The 20,188-nt window shown below is 42.8% G+C and overlaps 1 protein-coding gene across 1 annotated transcript in view; it reads left to right on the top strand.

The window, feature by feature from the left end:
• IGFBP3 (insulin like growth factor binding protein 3) overlaps positions 1-20,188 on the top strand; it is a 73,526-nt gene that overhangs the window by 45,811 nt on the left and 7,527 nt on the right. Inside the window, exon 3 of the mRNA XM_070767122.1 lies at positions 14,433-14,552. Within this exon, the coding sequence (XP_070623223.1) occupies positions 14,433-14,552 (120 nt within the window). The remainder of the gene's footprint in view (positions 1-14,432; positions 14,553-20,188) is intronic.

Genomic DNA, 20,188 nt, shown 5'->3' on the forward strand with positions numbered 1-20,188 from the left:
AAATAAAAGATTTCTTTCTTATAGGTCTGATTTGTAACACCTAGTAAATAGAATTCCGGGGTATTATCTATATCTTGCTTTATTATTTCTTTTAACATTTTTTCAATCATTTTCCAATATATTTTTGCTTTACCACATGTCCACCATTGATGATAATAGGTTCCTATATCCTTCTTACATTTCCAACATATTGGGGATGTATTAGGAAACATTTTTGCTATCCTATTTGGTGGAAGGTGCCATCTATAAAACATTTTGATTTGATTTTCTTTTAGGGAAACTGATTTAGTCATTTTCCAATTATTAGTCCATACTTTCTCCCATGTGTCTATATCTATTTCCTTACCAATATTTCTACACCATCTTATCATAGTATCTTTTAAAGTCAACTCTATATTTTTATGAGCAATAAGTAGTTTATATATTTTCCCTATCATTTTTGTTGAATTGATGGTGATTAAAGTAGTTAAAGGATTTTTACTTTTATTAAAAATGTAAAGAATTTTGTCCTTCTGATATCTGGATCGGATCTGGGCATAGTGCCACCAATCTATTATTGTGCCTTCTTCTTGTAATTCAATTCTAGATTTAAGCTTCATCTGATCATTTAATAGTTCTTTATATCTATAAGTTATTTTCCTATCTTTTATAGACTTTGGATGTATTATTGCTTCTAAAGGAGCTAGCCAGTCTGGGATACTTAAAAAATGATTTTTCTTTATGTCTTTCCATACTTCTAATAAGTATTTCCTCAACGTATGCCTTTTAAAATATGAATGATTTTTGTCCTTGTCATACCATAAAAATGCGTGCCATCCAAGCATTAAATCATGTCCTTCTAGGTCGAGTATTCTTTTGTTATCTAAAGTTATCCAATCTCTAAGCCATGTTAATGCAGCGGCCTGATAGTATAGTTTCCAATTTGGAAGGCCAAATCCGCCTCTTTCTTTAATATCTTCTAAACAATTCATTTTTATCCTTGCTTTTTTACCTTGCCATATAAATTTTTTAACTAAGTTTGTTAGAGTTTTTAAAAAGATACCCCCTGGGTTTATTGGTATTGTCTGGAAAAGAAATAAAACCTTGGGTAAAATGTTCATCTTGATTGTTGCAATTCTTCCTAAGAAAGATATTTTCAAATTATTCCACATTGCTAAGTCATTTTTAATTTCTGCTAATAATTTCATATAATTATCATTTTTTAATGTTATTGTTTTCGCTGTTAAATTTATTCCTAAATATTTTACCTTTTTTACGATCTTTATTGCAGAAATACTTTCTAATTTCGTTTCTAGTATTTTATTCATGTTTTTAGTCAAGTAATGTGTTTTGCTTTTGTTTATCTTTAAACCTGCTACATTTCCATACTGTTCAATGGTTTGTAGTAAAGTAGGAACTGTTGTAATCGGCTCTTCAATTATAAACATTAGATCGTCTGCAAAGGCCTGGAGTTTGTAGGTTTCATCTCCTACGGTTAAACCTTTTATTTTGGGGTCCGCTCTTATTTTAATTAATAAAGTTTCAAGGGTCATGATAAATAGCAATGGTGATATAGGACATCCTTGGCGAACTCCCTTATTTATGTCAAGTATTGGTAATTGGCTATTATTCAATATTATATTCGTTGTTTGTTTTGAATATATGGTGTCTATTAGGTTAACAAATTTTGGGCCAAATCTCATTTTATTTAATTGCATTTTTATAAATATCCAATTAACGTTGTCAAAGGCTTTTTGAGCGTCCAAAAACATTAAAGATGCCGTCTTGTCTGGGTGTTGTTCATAGTACTCTAGTATATTTATTACAGTTCTAATATTGTTTTTAATTTGTCTTCCTGGAAGAAACCCATTTTGGTCTTGGTGTATTATTCCATTTATAACTCTTTTAAGTCTCTCTGCATAAATGGCGATAAAAATCTTATAATCTACATTTAATAGTGATATAGGCCTATAATTTTTAATCTTTTCTGGTTCTGTACCCTGTTTATGTATTAAGGTTGTCAGTGATTCTGACCAAGATTTGGGAATTTTCCCCTCCAGTCTACATAAATTAAAAGTTTCTAACATATGGTTTCTTATTATTTCGTTATCTATCTTGTACCATTCTGCAGGTATGGCATCTGGGCCTGTAGCCTTGTTGTTTTTCTGTTTTTTAATTGTTGTTAAAAGTTCCTCCATTGTTATTGGTCCGTCCATGGTGGCCTGTTGATCTTCTGTTATTTGTGGTAGATTTGAAGCCTCTAAATAGTTAAAAACTTCATCTTCGATAACATGAGCTTTAGCATATAATTCTTTATAAAAATTATAAACAATGTCTGCCTTGCCTTTTGTGTCATATTTTATTTTACCATCTTTATCTTCTAATTTTTGGATTAATTTTGATTGACTCTGTTTTCTAAGTTTGTACGCTAACCATCTGCCAGGTTTATTTGCATGTTCAAAATAATGTTGCTTTGCTCTTTTGATCTTTTCAGTTAGTTGGTTTTGTTCTGTAACTCTAATTTTATGTTTAATTACGTTTATTTCTGTCTTTAGATCTCTGTTCTTAGTATGTTGCTGCGATAGGGATTCTAATTGTTTTAGTTCGTTTGTTAATTGTAAATACTCTAATTTCTTTTCCTTATTGTGTTTTGCTGTGTAAGATATTGTTAAACCCCTTATATACGCTTTAGCTGTATCCCATAAGTTCTGTGGAGTAGTGTCTGATGTTTTATTAATTTCAAAAAATATTTTTAGTTCCTTTTCAATCCAATCCTTATATTTCTTATCATTTAATATATATCTATTCATCCGCCAGTTGTTCTGTTTATTGTTCATCGTCATATAGACCACTATTGGGTTGTGATCAGCCCATGTATTAACGTCTATCTCAACCTCTCTTATTTGTTCTGCCACCGTTTTTGGTGCCCATAACATGTCAATTCTCGTCCAAATTTTGTGAGGATTGGAGTAAAAGGTAAATTGCCTTTTGTGAGGGTGTCTTTCCCTCCAAATGTCGCTTAGTAGTAGTTCCGCTTTCATTTTTTGAAAAGTACTAGGTAACAAATTTCTTCTTGTTTTTTTACCTTTTCCCCTTTTTTTATTACCTCCCCCTCCTGAATGGTCTAATTGTCTATTCGCGATAGCATTGAAATCACCTATTATCAATACATTGTCAATAGCTAAATCTATTATTGTTTGGTGTAAATTTTTATAAAATGTCATTTGGTCTTCATTGGGAGCATAAATAGAAACAACCACTAGAGGTCTAGGTTCAATATCTACTTGTACAATCAATATCCTACCCTCTTTATCCTTATATATTTGTTTGGAATTTATAGAATTCTTGACATACATCACTACACCCCTTTTTTTTTGGTCTGCTAATGCAGCATACATTTTTCCAATTTTGGGATTCACCAGTAATTTTTGATTATCTTTTTTAATATGTACTTCTTGTAGTATTGCAATCTGAACATTTTGATTTCTAATTTTAGAAAAAATTTGCTTCCTTTTTCTCGGTTCATTAAGTCCATTAACATTTACAGAGAAGATTTTAAAATCTTTATTCATTGTCATTTAATGGTTTTTTTAGTTTCTCGCTGAGGTTGAACTCTTCTCGCACCTTGGTCCTGCTCTATTACTTGAGCAGTTGCCCCCAGGTTTTCTTCTTGCTGAGTTGGTGGTTTTTCCCCTGGTTGCTGTTGAACTAGTTGTAGTTGAACCACTTGTTGGTTACTTGCGTAGTCGGAGTGGCCCAAACCACTCTGTTCAAGAAAGTACATGGCTTGATCTACATTTTCCAATTTGTACCTTGTAGAACGCCATGTCTTCGGAGCCCAGCGCAGCGCTTCGTTGGGAAAACCTTCAAGAAGATAGTGGCAGCAGGAAAGAAACGGGCTCCGAAGCGGCGCAAAGTTATCGTGTCTCTCCACCTCCTCCCCCTGCGGCCGCCTTCCCAAAGGAGCCTTCTGGCTGCCCAGGGGGCAGGGTTAGTTTTGTGCCGGGGGAGCGGGGGCTGCCACCTGAGTGCTCTTGCCCATCGGGAGGCAAAGCACTGGGGTGGGGGTGGGGCTGTCGGGACACCTCCCACCCCAGCACTTTGAATCCCGCCGGCCAAGAGCACTCGGGCAGAAGCTTCTGCCAGACACGGGCGATGAGGGGGAAGCTTCTGCCCGAGTGCTCTTGGCCGGCGGGATTCAAAGTGCTGGGGTGGGGGGGTGTCCCGACAGCCCTACCCCCCACCCCAGTGCTTCGCCTCCCGCTGGGCAAGAGCGCTCGGGTGGCAGCCCCCGCTCCCCCGGCACAAAGCTAACTCGGCCCCCTGGGCAGCCAGAAGGCTCCTTTGGGAAGGCGGCCGCAGGGGGAGGAGGTGGAGAGACAGGATAACTTTGCGCCGCTTCGGAGCCCGTTTCTGTCGGGACACCTCCCACCCCAGCACTTTGAATCCCGCCGGCCAAGAGCACTCGGGCAGAAGCTTCTGCCAGACACGGGCAATGAGGGGGAAGCTTCTGCCCGAGTGCTCTTGGCCGGCGGGATTCAAAGTGCTGGGGTGGGGGGGTGTCCCGACAGCCCCACCCGCCACCCCAGTGCTTCACCTCCCGCTGGGCAAGAGCGCTCGGGTGGCAGCCCCCGCTCCCCTGGCACAAAGCTAACTCCGCCCCCTGGGCAGCCAGAAGGCTCCTTTGGGAAGGCGGCTGCAGGGGGAGGAGGTGGAGAGACAGGATAACTTTGCGCCACTTCGGAGCCCGTTTCTGTCGGGACACCTCCCACCCCAGCACTTTGAATCCCGCCGGCCAAGAGCACTCGGGCAGAAGCTTCTGCCAGACACGGGCGATGAGGGGGAAGCTTCTGCCCGAGTGCTCTTGGCCGGCGGGATTCAAAGTGCTGGGGTGGGGGGGGTGTCCCGACAGCCCCACCCCCCACCCCAGTGCTTCGCCTCTTGCTGGGCAAGAGCGCTCGGGTGGCTGCCCCCGCTCCCCCGGCACAAAGCTAACCCCGCCCCCTGGGCAGCCAGAAAGCTCCTTTGGGAAGGCGGCCGCAGGGGGAGGAGGTGGAGAGACAGGATAACTTTGCGCCGCTTCAGAGCCCATTTCTGTCGGGACACCTCCCACCCCAGCACTTTGAATCCCGCCTGCCAAGAGCACTCGGGCAGAAGCTTCTGCCAGACATGGGCGATGAGGGGGAAGCTTCTGCCCGAGTGCTCTTGGCTGGCGGGATTCAAAGTGCTGGGGTGGGGGTGTCCCGACAGCCCCCCACCCCACCCCAGTGCTTCGCCTCCCGCTGGGCAAGAGCGCTCGGGTGGCAGCTTCTGCCAGACACGGGCAATGAGCGGGACGAGCGGCGCGGAAGCCGATGGCTGTGGCAGCTGCTGCAAGAGGCTTCCGTGCCGCTCATCCCGCTCATTGCCCGTGTCTGGCAGAAGCTTCTGCCCGAGTGCTCTTGGCCAGCGGGATTCAAAGTGCTGGGGTGGGGCTGTCGGGACACCTCCCACCCCAGCACTTTGAATCCCGCCGGCCAAGAGCACTCGGGCAGAAGCTTCTGCCAGACATGGGCGATGAGGGCGAAGCTTCTGCCCGAGTGCTCTTGGCTGGCGGGATTCAAAGTGCTGGGGTGGGGGTGTCCCGACAGCCCCCACCCCACCCCAGTGCTTCGCCTCCCGCTGGGCAAGAGCGTTCGGGTGGCAGCTTCTGCCAGACACGGGCAATGAGCGGGACGAGCGGCGCGGAAGCCGATGGCTGTGGCAGCTGCTGCAAGAGGCTTCCGTGCCGCTCATCCCGCTCATTGCCCGTGTCTGGCAGAAGCTTCTGCCCGAGTGCTCTTGGCCGGCGGGATTCAAAGTGCTGGGGTGGGGTGGGGCTGTCGGGACACCTCCCACCCCAGCACTTTGAATCCCGCCGGCCAAGAGCACTCGGGCAGAAGCTTCTGCCAGACACGGGCGATGAGGGGGAAGCTTCTGCCCGAGTGCTCTTGGCTGGCGGGATTCAAAGTGCTGGGGTGGGGGGTGTTCCGACAGCCCCCCCACCCCAGTGCTTCGCCTCCCGCTGGGCAAGAGCGGTCGGGTGGCAGCTTCTGCCAGACACGGGCAATGAGCGGGATGAGCGGCGCGGAAGCCGGTGGCTGTGGCAGCTGTTGCAAGCGGCTTCCGCGCCGCTCGTCCCGCTCATTGCCCGTGTCTGGCAGAAGCTTCTGCCCGAGTGCTCTTGGCCGGCAGGATTCAAAGTGCTGGGGTGGGGGGGGAACTGTCGGGACACCTCCCACCCCAGCACTTTGAATCCCGCCGGCCAAGAGCACTCGGGCAGAAGCTTCTGCCAGACACGGGCGATGAGTGGGACGCCACTTCATTCTTCCACGTCACTTCGCCGCTTCGCCGCTCCTTGTGGCTGGGGGGGGGGAGTTAGGAAGGTCCTACTTCTCCCCCCCCCAGCCAAAAACTCAAAGCCTATCTCCTGCCGCACGGCTGTTTTAAAAGGTGACAGCCGGGCGGCAGCGTTTTTTTGCGGGTTTTTTTTGTTGTTGCACGGATTAATTGACTTTACATTGTTTCCTATGGGAAACAATGTTTCGTCTTACGAACCTTTCGTCTTACGAACCTCCCCCCGGCACCAATTAAGTTCGTATCTTAAGGTACCACTGTATATATGTATATAAATAAAATTTATATAAAAAAAGAGAGAGGGTCTGCAATGTGGGTGTCCTCCTCGATCCACAGCTAACATTAGAGAACCATCTTTCAACTGTGGCGAGGGGGGCATTTGCCCAGGTTTGCCTGGTGCACCAGGTGCGGCCCTACCTGGACTGGGAGTCACTGCTCACAGTCACTCATAGTCGATTACTGTAACACTCTCTACATTTATTTATTTATTTATTTATTACTTGGATTTGTATGCCGCCCCTCTCCGAAGACTCGGGGCTACCTTTGAAGAGTGTTCGTAAACTTCAGATTGTGCAGAATGTAGCTGCGAGAGCAATCATGGGCTTTCCCAGATACGCCCATGTCATACCAACACTCCACAGTCTGCATTGGTTGCTGATCAGTTTCTGGTCACAATTCAAAGTGTTGGTTATGACCTATAAAGCCCTTCATGGCATCAGACCATAATATCTCCGGGACTGCCTTCTGCCACACAAATCCCACAGAGTTGGCCTTCCCCAGGTCCCGTTGATGAAACAATGTTGTCTGGCAGGACCCAGGGAAGAGCTTTCTCTGTGGCAGCCCTGACCCTCTGGAATCAACTCCCCCCAGAGATTAGGACTGCCCCCACCCTCCTTGCCTTTCACAAACTCCTTAAAACCCACCTCTGCCATCAGGCATGGGGAAATTGATTCCCCCAGGCCGTTTCTGCTTTATGTATGGTTTGTCTGGGATGTATGACTGTTTTTATATTAAGGGTTTTAAATGGTTTTTTAATTATTGGATTTGTACTGTGTTTTGTTGTTGTGAGCCGCTCCAAGTCTTCGGAGAGGGGTGGCATACAAATCTAATAAAATAAATAGGTAAATAAATAAATAAATAAATCTAAAGTGGTGAACATTTAAGGAACAAAGGCAACTGCCCTTGTTTGCATAGGAACGTTCACAAAGCCTAGAAATGTTTTCATCAACCATGCCAAACAAGAAATCAAAAACCTCCACTTACAAACATCCTCAAATGGAACATACAGCTACCAAATATACCATTTGCTATAAATGCACCAAAAATACCTTACATATAGAAGAATGTAACCAATGCGAAATGTGCTCAAATTATGCCCACAATTCCTGCCTGGAAATAAACAAAAACAAACAACTTTCTTCAAAAAGGTCCCACTTTTATTCATTTTTGCCCAACATGCCTACCCAAGCTAAATAAACTAATAACCATGTCCAATAAATTTCACAACCTCGAATCAACCCTATCCTCACAAAAAAAAATATTGAGTACATGGAAACATGGATAGAAGCACGAATACAAGCATGCTTCACATCCTTGGACAACAAAATCTCAGCACAGGCAAACAGAAATTTAATTGATCATCAACAACCTCTAACTCAACCAATAACCCATCACTTACTACCTCCATCATACGAGCAATCATGTCAATCACCTCCTCATAAATCCACCAACCACCCAAATAACCTATCCCTACTAATCAAAGACACCCTTGAAAGGGAACAAAAACATAACAATGCCATCCTATTTGGCCTGGATATCACAAATGAACCTGATATTAACAAGATTCGCAATATCATTGCACCAGTAATCCCTATGGATGAAATCATCGAAGTGTCCAGAGACGGTCCCGAGTTCAAATACAGAGATGGCTCAGCAGCCCCCTAATTCTGCAGAGTCATCTGCAAAAACAAAGTTAGCAAACGTAAGTTCATCAATACTATAAATTCCATTAATTGAAATGACCCCAACCCCAAGAAACTGTGCAAAACTGGACTTATCCATTTTGCAAAGAATCCAATCGAGAACTTCGTGCAGAACTTAAAAAATGTCAAGACTAAGGACAAACCAACCTATACATTGACTACCGAGCTGGCTGCATCAAAACCAAGACCCACATCCCATCATTCAACTCTCCAAACTCCAGCATCCAAAACCATCCCAGCATACAATTCACCGTCAACCAAGAACAACCCACCATAAACCTCAACCCTCAAACAACTACTGCTCAAATCCATCCTAACTAGAATAGAATAGAATAGAATAGAATTTTATTGGCCAAGTGTGATTGGACACACAAGGAATTTGTCTTGGTGCATATGCTCTCAACGTACATAAAATAAAATATACATTTGTCAAGAATCATGTGGTACAACACTTAATGATTGTCATAGGGGTCAAATAAGCAATGAAGAAGCAATATTAATAAAAATCTTAGGATATACGCAACAAGTTACAGTCATACAGTCCTAAGTGGGAGGAAATGGGTGATAGGAATGATGAGGAAAACTAGTAGAATAGAAGTGCAGATTTAGTAGAAAGTCTGACAGTGTTGAGGGAATTATTTGTTTAGTACAGTGATGGCGTTCGGGAAAAAACTGTTCTTGTGTCTAGTTGTCTTGGTGTGCAGTGCTCTGTAGCGACGTTTTGAGGGTAGGAGTTGAAACAATTTGTGTCCAGGATGTGAGGGGTCAGTAAATATTTTACCCGCCCTCTTTTTGACTCGTGCAGTATACAGGTCCTCAATTGAAGGCAGATTGGCAGCAATTGTTTTTTCTGCAATTCTGATTATCCTCTGAAGTCTGTGTCGGTCTTGTTGGGTTGCAGCACCAAACCAGACAGTTATAGAGGTGCAGATGACAGACTCAATGATTCCTCTATAGAACTGAATCAGCAGCTCCTTGGGCAGTTTGAGCTTCCTGAGCTGGCGCAGAAAGAACATTCTTTGTTGTGCTTTTTTGATGATGTTTTTGATGTTAGGTGACCATTTTAGGTCTTGAGATATGATAGAACCTAGAAATTTGAAGGTCTCTACAGTTGATACTGTATTGTCTAGTATTGTGAGAGGTGGAAGGGTGGAAGGGTTTCTCTTAAACTACCTGCCCATCCCAACCAAAACCAATTCCCATTCAACCAAGACTAGGAATGCACGCCCCTTACTTCCTCATCATCAACCACTTCTAACATTAAATGTAAACTAATAAACGCAAGAAGCATTGTTAACAAAATACCCAAACTCCTTTTCCTACTAAAAACCACCAAATTTGACATCACTTTTATATGCGAAATGTGGTTAACTACAGTGATCCCTCGAGTATCGCGAGGGTTACGTTCCAAGACCCCTCGCGATAATCGATTTTTCGCGATATAGTGGTGCGGAAGTAAAAACACCATCTGCGCATGCGCGCCCTTTTTCCATGGCCGCGCATGCGCAGATGGTGGAGTTTGCGTGGGCGGCGGGGAAGACCCAGGGAAGGTTTCTTTGGCCGCCCAGCAGCTGATCTGCTCGGCAGCGTGGCAGCAGCGAGGAGCCGAAGATCGGGGTTTCCCCGCCGCCCACGCAAAGGGGAAACCCCGATCTTCGGCTCCTCGCTGCTGCCGCGCTGCCGAGCAGATCAGCTGCTGGGCGGCCGAAGAAACCTTCCCTGGGTCTTCCCCGCCGCCCACGCAAAGGGGAAACCCCGATCTTCGGCTCCTCGCTGCTGCCCGCCCGCCGCTCGCCCGCCCGCCCGCCGCCCGCCGCTCGAGAGCAAAAGGGGGAGAGATAGAGAAAGAGAGAGAAGGAAAGAAAGAGATGAGAGAGGGAGGAAGAGAGTGTGAGAGAGGAAGAAGCAAGATAGAGAAAGAGAGAGAGAAAGAAAGATGAGAAAGGAAGAGAGTGACGTCATCGGGTGGGAAAAACCGCGGTATAGCAAAAAAACCGTGGAGTATTTTTTAATTAATATTTTTTGAAAAATCGCGATATAGCGTTTCACGAAGATCGAGATCGCGAAAATCGAGGGATCACTGTACATCCCTCCCCAACTCCATTATCACTACAAAAGACTAACACGTTTTCCGCTCTGATCGCGCAATCCATAGAGGAGGTGGAGTTGCAATCTTCTACAAGAAATCACTCATTATAAAGCAAATCCAAGTTAAACAAGAACTTTACCTCCCTCAAACTATCATCTGTGAACTAACCTCAGACACCACACTCCGCTTCCTCCTATGCTATAGAGCCCCTGACTATGACATCTCACATGCGAACAAGTTAACCTCACTACTAACGTGGGCAACCTCCTACCAACATCCCCTCATATTTCTTGGTGACCTAAACCTACTACATATTAACTAGTCCCTAAATGAATGCACAACTGAACCCATTCACTCAACCCTCTACAATGCTATCATTAGTCTAGGGCTAGTGTAACTAGTTACTGACAACACCAGACTCAACAACTGCCTAGACCTCATCTTCTGCAACAGTTTACACTCAATTTATGCACTCCAAGTAAGAGAATCCTTTTCTAACAGTGACCACAGCATAATCAACTTTTGCCTCAATGTACATCCTCTCATAAACAATGCCAAAAGCAGAACAACCAATTTCAATTTTAAGAAAGCCAACTATGATAACATAGACTCTGACCTCTCATCTTTTGATTGGAACACAATATTCTCCGGCTGTATCACTGTAGATGACTATTAGAATAAATTTCTGCTTGAGATCCAAAGAGTCATAAAATCACATGTACAGCTAATATACACCAAAACCAAGAGAAATAAATTACCCATAAAAATAAGAAAGCTACAATCCAAAAAAAGATTACTTTGTTGTAAAAACAAAACAGGTTATGTTGCAAACTTTAAAAACTGCTATAAAAATGTATGTCATCAAATAAAGACTGAATGTACCAGCTATCATATCAAACAAGAAGAAAACCTACGCAGGAAATCCACAGGTGCCTTCTATAACTTTGTAAAAAACAAACTTAGTCTCTAGATCCATCCCATCACTTATGGGACCAAATGACAAAGAGTATATTGAGAATATACATATAGAAAATATAGCAGAAAAAACAATTGCTGCCAACCTGCCTTCCATTGAGGACCTGTATACTGCACAAGTCAAAAAAGAGGGCAGGGCAAATATTTACTGCCCCCTCGCATCCTGGACATAAACTGTTTCAACTCCTACCCTCAAAACGTCACTACAGAGCACTGCACACCAAGACATCTTGACACAAGAACAGTTTTTTCCTGAATGCCATCACTCTACTAAACAAATAATTCCCTCAACACTGTCAGACTTTTTACTAAATCTGCACTTCTATTCTACTAGTTTTTCTCATCATTCCTATCATCCTTTTCCTTCCACTTAGGACTGTATGACTGTAACTTATTGCTTGTATCCTAAGATTTTTATTAATATTGATTGTTTCTTCATTGCTTATTTGACCCCTATGACAATCATTAAGTGTTGTACTACATGATTCTTGACAAATGTCTATTTTTCTTTTATGTACATTGAGAACACATGCACCAAGACAAATTCCTTGTGTGTCCAATCACACTTGGCCAATAAAATTCTATTCTATTCTATTCTATTCTATTCTATTCTATTAAAGCCAATCTCTTTAACAATTTCTTTAGCTCTGTCTTTTTGAACAGCAACGGCTCATGCCCAGCATTTCCTAGTTGCACCCCAACTAACTTCAATGATCTAACACAAATCAACTTTACTGAAGAAAACGTTAAGAAATCACTGCACAACCTAAAAACATCTCTATCTATTGGACCTGAAGGACAATGTGCATACTTCTTAAAAAAACCTCTCCTCAACTCTGGCTGAACTGTAAGCATAATTTTCAAAATATTTTCTACAAAAAGCTCCCTACCTAAATTCTGGTCTCTAGCCACGGTTATCCCTATTTTCAAAAAGGGTGATCCTAGCAATGTTGAAAATTATAGACCAATCTCCATGATCTGCGTCACTTGCAAAGTCATGGAATCCATCATTAACCAATCCATTACACTCCACCTTGAAACAAATAACCTACTTTCCAACAAACAATTCGTTTTCAGAAAAAAATTATCCTGCAACCTGCAATTTTTACACTGCAAAAACATATGGACTTCCCAAATTGACCAGGGTAAATCAATTGATGCAATCTACATAGACTTTTGCAAAGCCTTTGATTCAGTAATTCATGACAAACGTCTTAGGAAACTGAAATCTTATGGCATCTCAGGACCACTGCACAATTGGATATCAGTGTTCCTGTCAAACAGACAACAGGTGGTCAAAAGAGGTAATGCCATATCTAATCCTGCTCCAGTTAACAGTGGTGTTCCCCAAGGCAGTATCCTAGGACCCACTCTCTTTATACTCTACATAAACGATCTCTGTGACAATATTACAAGCAATTGTGTTCTCTTTGCTGATGATGTTAAGCTATTTAATACATCCGATAATACTTCTACTCTTCAAAAGGACCTTGACCATGCAGCTGAATGGTCTAACAACTGGCAACTGCAAATCTCATCCAAAAATGCTCTGTCCTACACATTGGTAAAAAGATTCTGAATACTAAATATACACTTGGACAAACTGAACTCGCAGAAGACCCTCACTCAGTCAAAGACCTTGGAGTACTCATTTCCAATGACCTAAGTGCCAGAGCCCACTGCAACAGCATTGCCAAAAAAAGCACTAAGAATCACAAACTGAATTCTATGCAGCTTCTTCTCTAGAAGCACCGATCTACTAACCAGAGCATATAAAACATTTGTCAGACCAATTCTTGAATACAACTCACCTGTATGGAATCCACACTACATAACAGACATTAATACAATCAAAGGAGTCCAGAAATACTTCACAAAAAGAGTCCTCCACTCCTCCTCACACAACAAATTACCTTGCTCCTCCAGACTTCAATTACTATGTTTAGAAAATTTACAGCTACACTGGCTCCGAACTGATTTAACTGTTGTTCATGAAATCATACATCACAATGTACTCCTTGTTGGCGACTACTTCACCTTCAACAACAGCAACAACACAAGAGCATGCAATAGATACAAACTAAATATAAATCGCTGCAAACTAGACTGCAGAAAATATGATTTCAGCAATAGAGTGGTCAACGTCTGGAATTCACTACCGGACTCTGTTGTTTCTTCCCCCAATCCCAAAATTTTCAACCTTACATTATCTACAATAGACCTCTCCCCTTTTCTAAGAGGTCTGTAAGGAGCGTGCATAAATGCACCTTGTGCCTCCCGTTCCTGTCCTAATGTCTTTTTATCTTTTCTATCTCTACTTTATACTTATATTATGTTAAACATACTACAATACAATACTATATTTGTATGACAAATAAAATAAATAAATAAAGAGGCCATTCATTCATTTATTGGATTGTGTCTCTTTGCCCTGTCTTCCAAGATCATTCCCTCAACCATTACCAAATCACCTGTGCAGACTAGAATTTAGGGCAGTTGTAGTCAAATACATCTGGAGGAGACCATGATTGGGAAGACTGCTCCTGACAAAGAGCAGCCCATTAATTTATAAAATGCATAGCATTATTTTTCATTTATTTATTTGTATTCTGCCTTTATCATTTTACAAATAACTCAAGGAAATGAATATATCCACTTGATCTTCCTCCTCCAAAACAACAAACCCTCTGGAATCAATCCCTCCAGAGATTCACACCACCCCCATCCTCCTGGCCTTTCATAAGGTCCTAAAAACTCACCTTTGTGGGCAGGTTTGGGGCTGTTGAGCACAAGCATCTTGCTCTGGTCAATATTATGATTGTAGAATCTTAGTTAGAATGAATATGAATGTTTGCTTTTTAAATATCTTTTGTGGTTTTAATACTCATGTTTGGGTTTCTCTTTGTTGTATTTTGTATTATATTATTATTTTCATAAGCTGCCCTGAGTCTGAGGAGAAGGGTGGCATAGAAATCCAGACATGCAAGAAATTGTTAATTTATAACAATATATATTGAAATTGAAATTCACAGGGTCCTTGTCGAAGAGAGATGGAAGACACATTAAACAATCTGAAGATTTTGAATGTTTTAAGTCCAAGAGGATTGCATATTCCAAACTGTGACAAGAAAGGATTTTATAAGAAAAAACAGGTGAGATGAACTATTTAGTACTGTATTTCCATTTCTTCCTCTTGAAGATTCCATGTAATAATCAATAAGCAACAACAACAAAGAATTCACAGTGTTTTAAATGCAAAATAAATTGGTGATAGTTTAGAGCACCTTTTGGCTTAGATCTAAAACAACATATTTATTATTTAAATTTATTTATTATTTAAATGTATAAGCCACCCTTCTCCTAATGGACTCATATTGATATTGTGAAGACTAAGAAAGGCTATAGATCAGTGATGGCGAACCTATGACACGCGTGTCAGCACTGACACGCGTAGCCATTTTCGGTGACACGCGGCTGGAGAAACGGGGAACTTTAGGGCAGTGGTCCCCAAACTATGGCCCGCTGAGGCCATTTACCCGGGCCCCGGCAACGTACGAGACTTTACCATAAGCTCCCGAATCTCCCCTCCACTCTGCTGCTGAGCGTCTGGCGGCGGCAAGGAAGAAAGCCAGGGGGCGGGGAGGAAAGCACCCTATGGCAGAGCAGCAGCAGTTCCTCTCCCTGAAGGCGAGAAAGAAATTGGCCAATTGCAGGCCCGCTTTCCTCCCCGCCCCCTGGCTTTCCTCCTCCTCCTCCTCCAGACGCTCAGCTGCCGACCGTCTTGGTCCCTCCAGTGCCGCTTTTTTGCTTCTTCGCCGCCCCGCGGGAAGCCTGGAAGCCCTGCAAGAGCGGCTGGAGGGGGCCGTAAGCAAGCCATCAGGACCCCCGCGCACTAACTTGTTGACGGCCATGCTGTCCTGGATCACGGGGAGGGGAGCTCTTCTCCCGCCAAGCGACGGCGAGGCCCTCCCAATGCTTGCCCGCCCAGGCCCCGCACTTGGAGCCGGGGCGATGGGCCTAGCCTCAGCTTACTTGGCCCCGGCGCGGCCGAAGCGTGGGGCAGAGTAGGCGGCGGCTGCTTCAGGCCCGCCCCCGAGCTGAGCTTCCTTTGGCTTCCTTCGAGGCAAAGCTGCAAAGCTCACCTGCTGCCTCGAAGGAAGCCAAAGGAAACTCAACTCAATGAGGATCGGCTGTTGGTCTCTTCAAGCTGCTGCCGCCCACTGCGGAGATCCCTTCGCCCGAACAGAGGCGGCGGCGGCGGGTTCAAGGGACCAACAGCCGTTCCTTTTCAGGGCTGCGTTGTTGCAGCGTCTGAGGCTGCCGCCGCCTCCGCCTCCAGGCGAAGGGATCTCTGCAGTGGGCGACAGCGGCAGTTTTAAGGGACCAACAGCCAGTCCTTTTTGGGGCTGCGTTGTTGCAGTCTCTGAGGCCGCCCACCGAGGAGATCCCTTCGCCTGGAGGTGGAGGCAGCGGCAGCCTCAGACGCTGCAACAACGCAGCCCCGAAAAGGACCGGCTGTTGGTCCCTTGAACCTGCCGCCGCCTCTGTTCGGGCGCCCCCCCTGCCCAGGAAAGAGTTGCAGCAGGAAAGCAGCGCATTTGAAAAGCGCGCTGCTTTCCCGTAAAGCCGGCTTTCCTGTCTGGCACAGGGCTTTCCCAGGCAGCTGGCTTGAGCCTTGTGCCGGTTAGCAAAGCCGTCTGCCCGCTGGAGACGTGGAGAGAAAGAAGGGAAAAAGAGGGAGGGAAAGAGGAGAGGAAGGAGGGAGGAAGGGACGGGAGAGAAAAGTGAACGAGAGGGAGAGAGAAAGGGAGGAAGAGAGGAAGGAAGGAAGAGATAAATATAAAGGGAGAGGGAGAGGGAGGGGAAGAGAAGGAAGGAAGGAAAAGAGAGAAAGAGAAAAAAGTGGAAGGAAGAGAGAAGGAAAGAAAGGAAGATAGATAGTGAGAGAGAGCAAGAAAGAAAGAGTGAGAGATGAGAGAGGAAGGAAGAGAGTGAGAGAGAGTGAGAGTGTTTTTTTCTCAAGGTGACACACCACCCGAGTTATGCTCGGTTTTTTGGCGAATTTTGACACACCAAGCTCAAAAGGTTGCCCATCACTGCTATAGATTGTCGCAAGCTGGAAAGATTAACAGTCTGTTAAAGAAATACAATATGGAAAATTATAAGATTGCTAGAACTCCGATGGAAAGTTGCTTTGTGCATGGCAAGAAGGATGGAAAGGCTGTTGATAAGAGACTGTATCATTCGCTTGTAGGAAGCTTGTCGTATTTGGGAAATTATTCACGGCTGGATATAGCATATAGAATGAAGCAGTTGGAATCAGTTGAATATTATTGGAAGGCTGCGAAGAGGATATTGTGGTATTTGAAGGGTACCATGCATCATGGTTTATATTTGGAACCTGATGATAGTTTGAAATTGACGGCATATGCCAGTTTCGCCTGTGGTAATGTAACCAGGAAGTCTACGTCTGGTTTAGCTATTCTGTTTGGTGGAGTCTTGGTAGAATGGAAGTCAATGAGATAGCAACACATTACTCTGTCTACCATGGAGGCCAAATTTGCTAGTCTGTCACAGTTATGTACAGATTTAGTGGTAGCAGTTGCTGTTAGACTTAGGTATGGAGTGTCAAAAGCCTATTATGGTATATGAAGACAATCAGTCATCTATAAGTATGGCAAAAGGTAAAACTGTCAAAACACACAGACCTAAAATACCTGAATGTAAGACAGTGTGTAAAGGATGGGATAATCAAGCTTGAATACTGTGAGAGTCCAGATAACATAGCTGACAAGGCACAAGGAGCTAAACTACATGTTGAGAATTGTACTAGGTACAACATGAAACAGTAAATGTGAAACTGTATTGAATGGAAAACTATATTGTCAACCCCAAGGGGGGAGATTGTTAGCACATGGTACTCACCTGTTTTGAGGTTGCCATGTAGTAAACTACCAATAGTAGTCTGTGACTGTAAAGATGTAAAATGTCTCTAAGAGTTTTGACTGGTTTGGCCATAAGAGGGCGCCAGTACCGTTCCCTGGGGGGGGGGGAGTTATCTTTGAGAATAGTTATGTGCAGTTTATTCTCTGTTGTTGATATCTGTATGTCTGCGGAGAGGGGCAATATACAAATCTAATAAATAATAATAAAATAATAATATATTTGTAAATAATACTTTGTTAAATACTAAGTTGTGTATTTACTGGCTAACCCACATAATTACACCACTGCTATCACTCTGCTGTGTGTATGTCGACGGTTTCGCACAGGGCTTCACCGAGACATACTAACACATCCTTGATCAAAATTTTATACATTTGGGGTATGAAAGTCAGCTTTGAAAGTTCAAAGTAACATCTTCTCATTTGATCTGGGGAAATACACTGTTTGCTTAATGTACATTGGAATGCTCAGATTCAGAGGGGGAGGGTGAAATGGAACTTGTCAATTTACCTGATTTAGCTTTCGAGTAAAAGCTTTTAGACAGATGTGTCTTCAGACAGTTCCAGCTTTCAGGATTTGAGATGGTTAGACACAAAATTCAGAAGGTGGCAGAAAAGGTCAGAAGAAGTTACTGGGAAGAGATTTTAAGATGCAGTTTAGAGCATAGTTAATTAATTAATTAATTAATTACATCACATCCAGAGTTGGATGGAAACAGTAGCTGCTTGCATCAATCTGACATCCAGAAATCCAGACGCTGCCAGAAAAGTGGCAGAATGTGAAGTTTTTATTGTGTGAGTTATTGCATTTTTATTGCCTTTCTAATCAGCCAAAATTGGCCAGATAATTAAAGCATGCCTCCTAGAAGCCAGTGAAGCAATTATAGAGATATATGGTCTAGTTTATCATGCGGAAAACCAACAGTAATTCTGCTGCGTCTCAGAAGTGTATTGTACTGAATGGAGTAGAAGAAATAAATAGAAGTGTTACTGTTTGAACATTAAGTGTCTGAAGCAAATTATTCAACTATCATCTGACTAGCCTGAATCAGAACAATACCTATAAAACAAAATATTTTCTTTTTCTTAAATTTCATTTAGAGATTTCTTTCCAAGTAGTTAGGTTTGCATCTTTTAATCTTAAATCAAAATGATTACAAAAAATTGTCACTGCTCCCCCCCCTTTCAATGGATCACAAAGACGTTAATATTAAACCTGTAATTATTGGTTGTCCTTCCTAATTTTTAATTTTAATTAGTCTTTATTTATTTCATTTGTATGCTACCCATCTCATTGTCTTGACTTGAGTGACTTACATCATGAAACAATATAAAATAATTAGCATACTAAAAACACAAAGATTAAAAATCAAAAGATTAAAATTAACGTAAGACGTACCTTAGTTTTTGAGAAGGAAAATAAGAAAAAAAATCTGCCTCTGCCTATCAGCATTTATTTAATTAGCATCCTGTCAGTGTGTGAGAGTTGAGGACTGTTTAGAAACTGAAATAGTATTTGAGTTTTTAAAAAGTTTTTTATTCATAAAACACATTAAAAAAAACACCAAAAAATTTCATTTTTTCCCTTTCAATTCCAACTTTAGTCTGTCCGTCTCCACACACATTAGTACTTTATGTAGAACTACTTCTTCTTCAGGTATATTCCTGATCTTCCAATGTTGAACATAGGTGAGTTTTGCAGTGGCCAATATATGCAGCATTAAATAGGTGGCGTTTTTCTCATACATGTCCCTTGTTATCCCTAGTAGGAAAAGTTCTGGTTTTAAGTCCAATTGCATGTCCAATATTTCTTCCAAACAATATTTTATTGTTATCCAAAATTTTTGTGATTTATGACATTCCCATCACATGTGATAATAAGTACCCAAATCTCCCAACAAGCTGATGATACTTTTGTATCCATCTTTGCTAATCTTGTTGGTGGGAGATGTCACTTATAAAACATCTTGTATAGGTTTTCTTTATACAAGGTATCTAAGGTTGGCGGGCCCCAGGGGAAGAGCCTTCTCTGTGGCGGCACCGACTCTCTGGAACCAACTCCCCCCAGAGATTAGAACTGCCCCTACTCTCCCTGCCTTCCGTAAACTCCTTAAAACCCACCTCTGCCATCAGGCATGGGGGAATTGAAACACCTCCCCCGGGCATGTTTAATTTATGCATGGTATGTTTGTGTGTGCATCTGTTAGTATATGGGGTTCTTTTAAATCTTGTATAAATTTTAAAGTTTTCTGATTATTTATGATTTGTTCTATCTTGTTGTGAGCCGCCCCGAGTCTTTGGAGAGGGGCGGCATACAAATCTAAATAATAAAAATAAATAAAATAAAATAAGGCCAGTTTCAAATTTCTATTCTAGAAATCTTCCCATTTGTTTAATTCAATATTGTATCCAAAATCTCTACTCCAAATTATCATTGTGTCAGGCCCAAAGCCATTATGTGAAGTTAGAGGCTTTGGGCCTGCCACAGTTAGCAGTGATTGGGAAATGGGAGGGATGTGTGTGTGAGAGAGAGAGATTGACACCATATTATAATATGCATTTATTTTTTTCACTTTCCAAATGCGAATTTCACCAGACTTTAGTAGACTATTTGGGATATAAACAAAGGCATAGGGATGGACTCAGCCAAGGTGAAGGCTGTGCTCGATTGGCAAGTTCTCCACACATGCAAACAATTACAGAGTTTCTTAGGATTTGCAAATTTCTACCGGCAGTTCATTCCAGCTTTCGCTGAAGTTGCCTTGCCCCTAACCGAGCTACTAAAGACCGGGTCAGCCCCTAATAAGCCCAGACCGTCTCGGCCAATCAGGTGGATGATGGAA

Source organism: Erythrolamprus reginae, chromosome Z, assembly GCF_031021105.1.
Source record: "Erythrolamprus reginae isolate rEryReg1 chromosome Z, rEryReg1.hap1, whole genome shotgun sequence".
NCBI classification, from domain to species: Eukaryota; Metazoa; Chordata; class Lepidosauria; order Squamata; family Dipsadidae; genus Erythrolamprus; species Erythrolamprus reginae.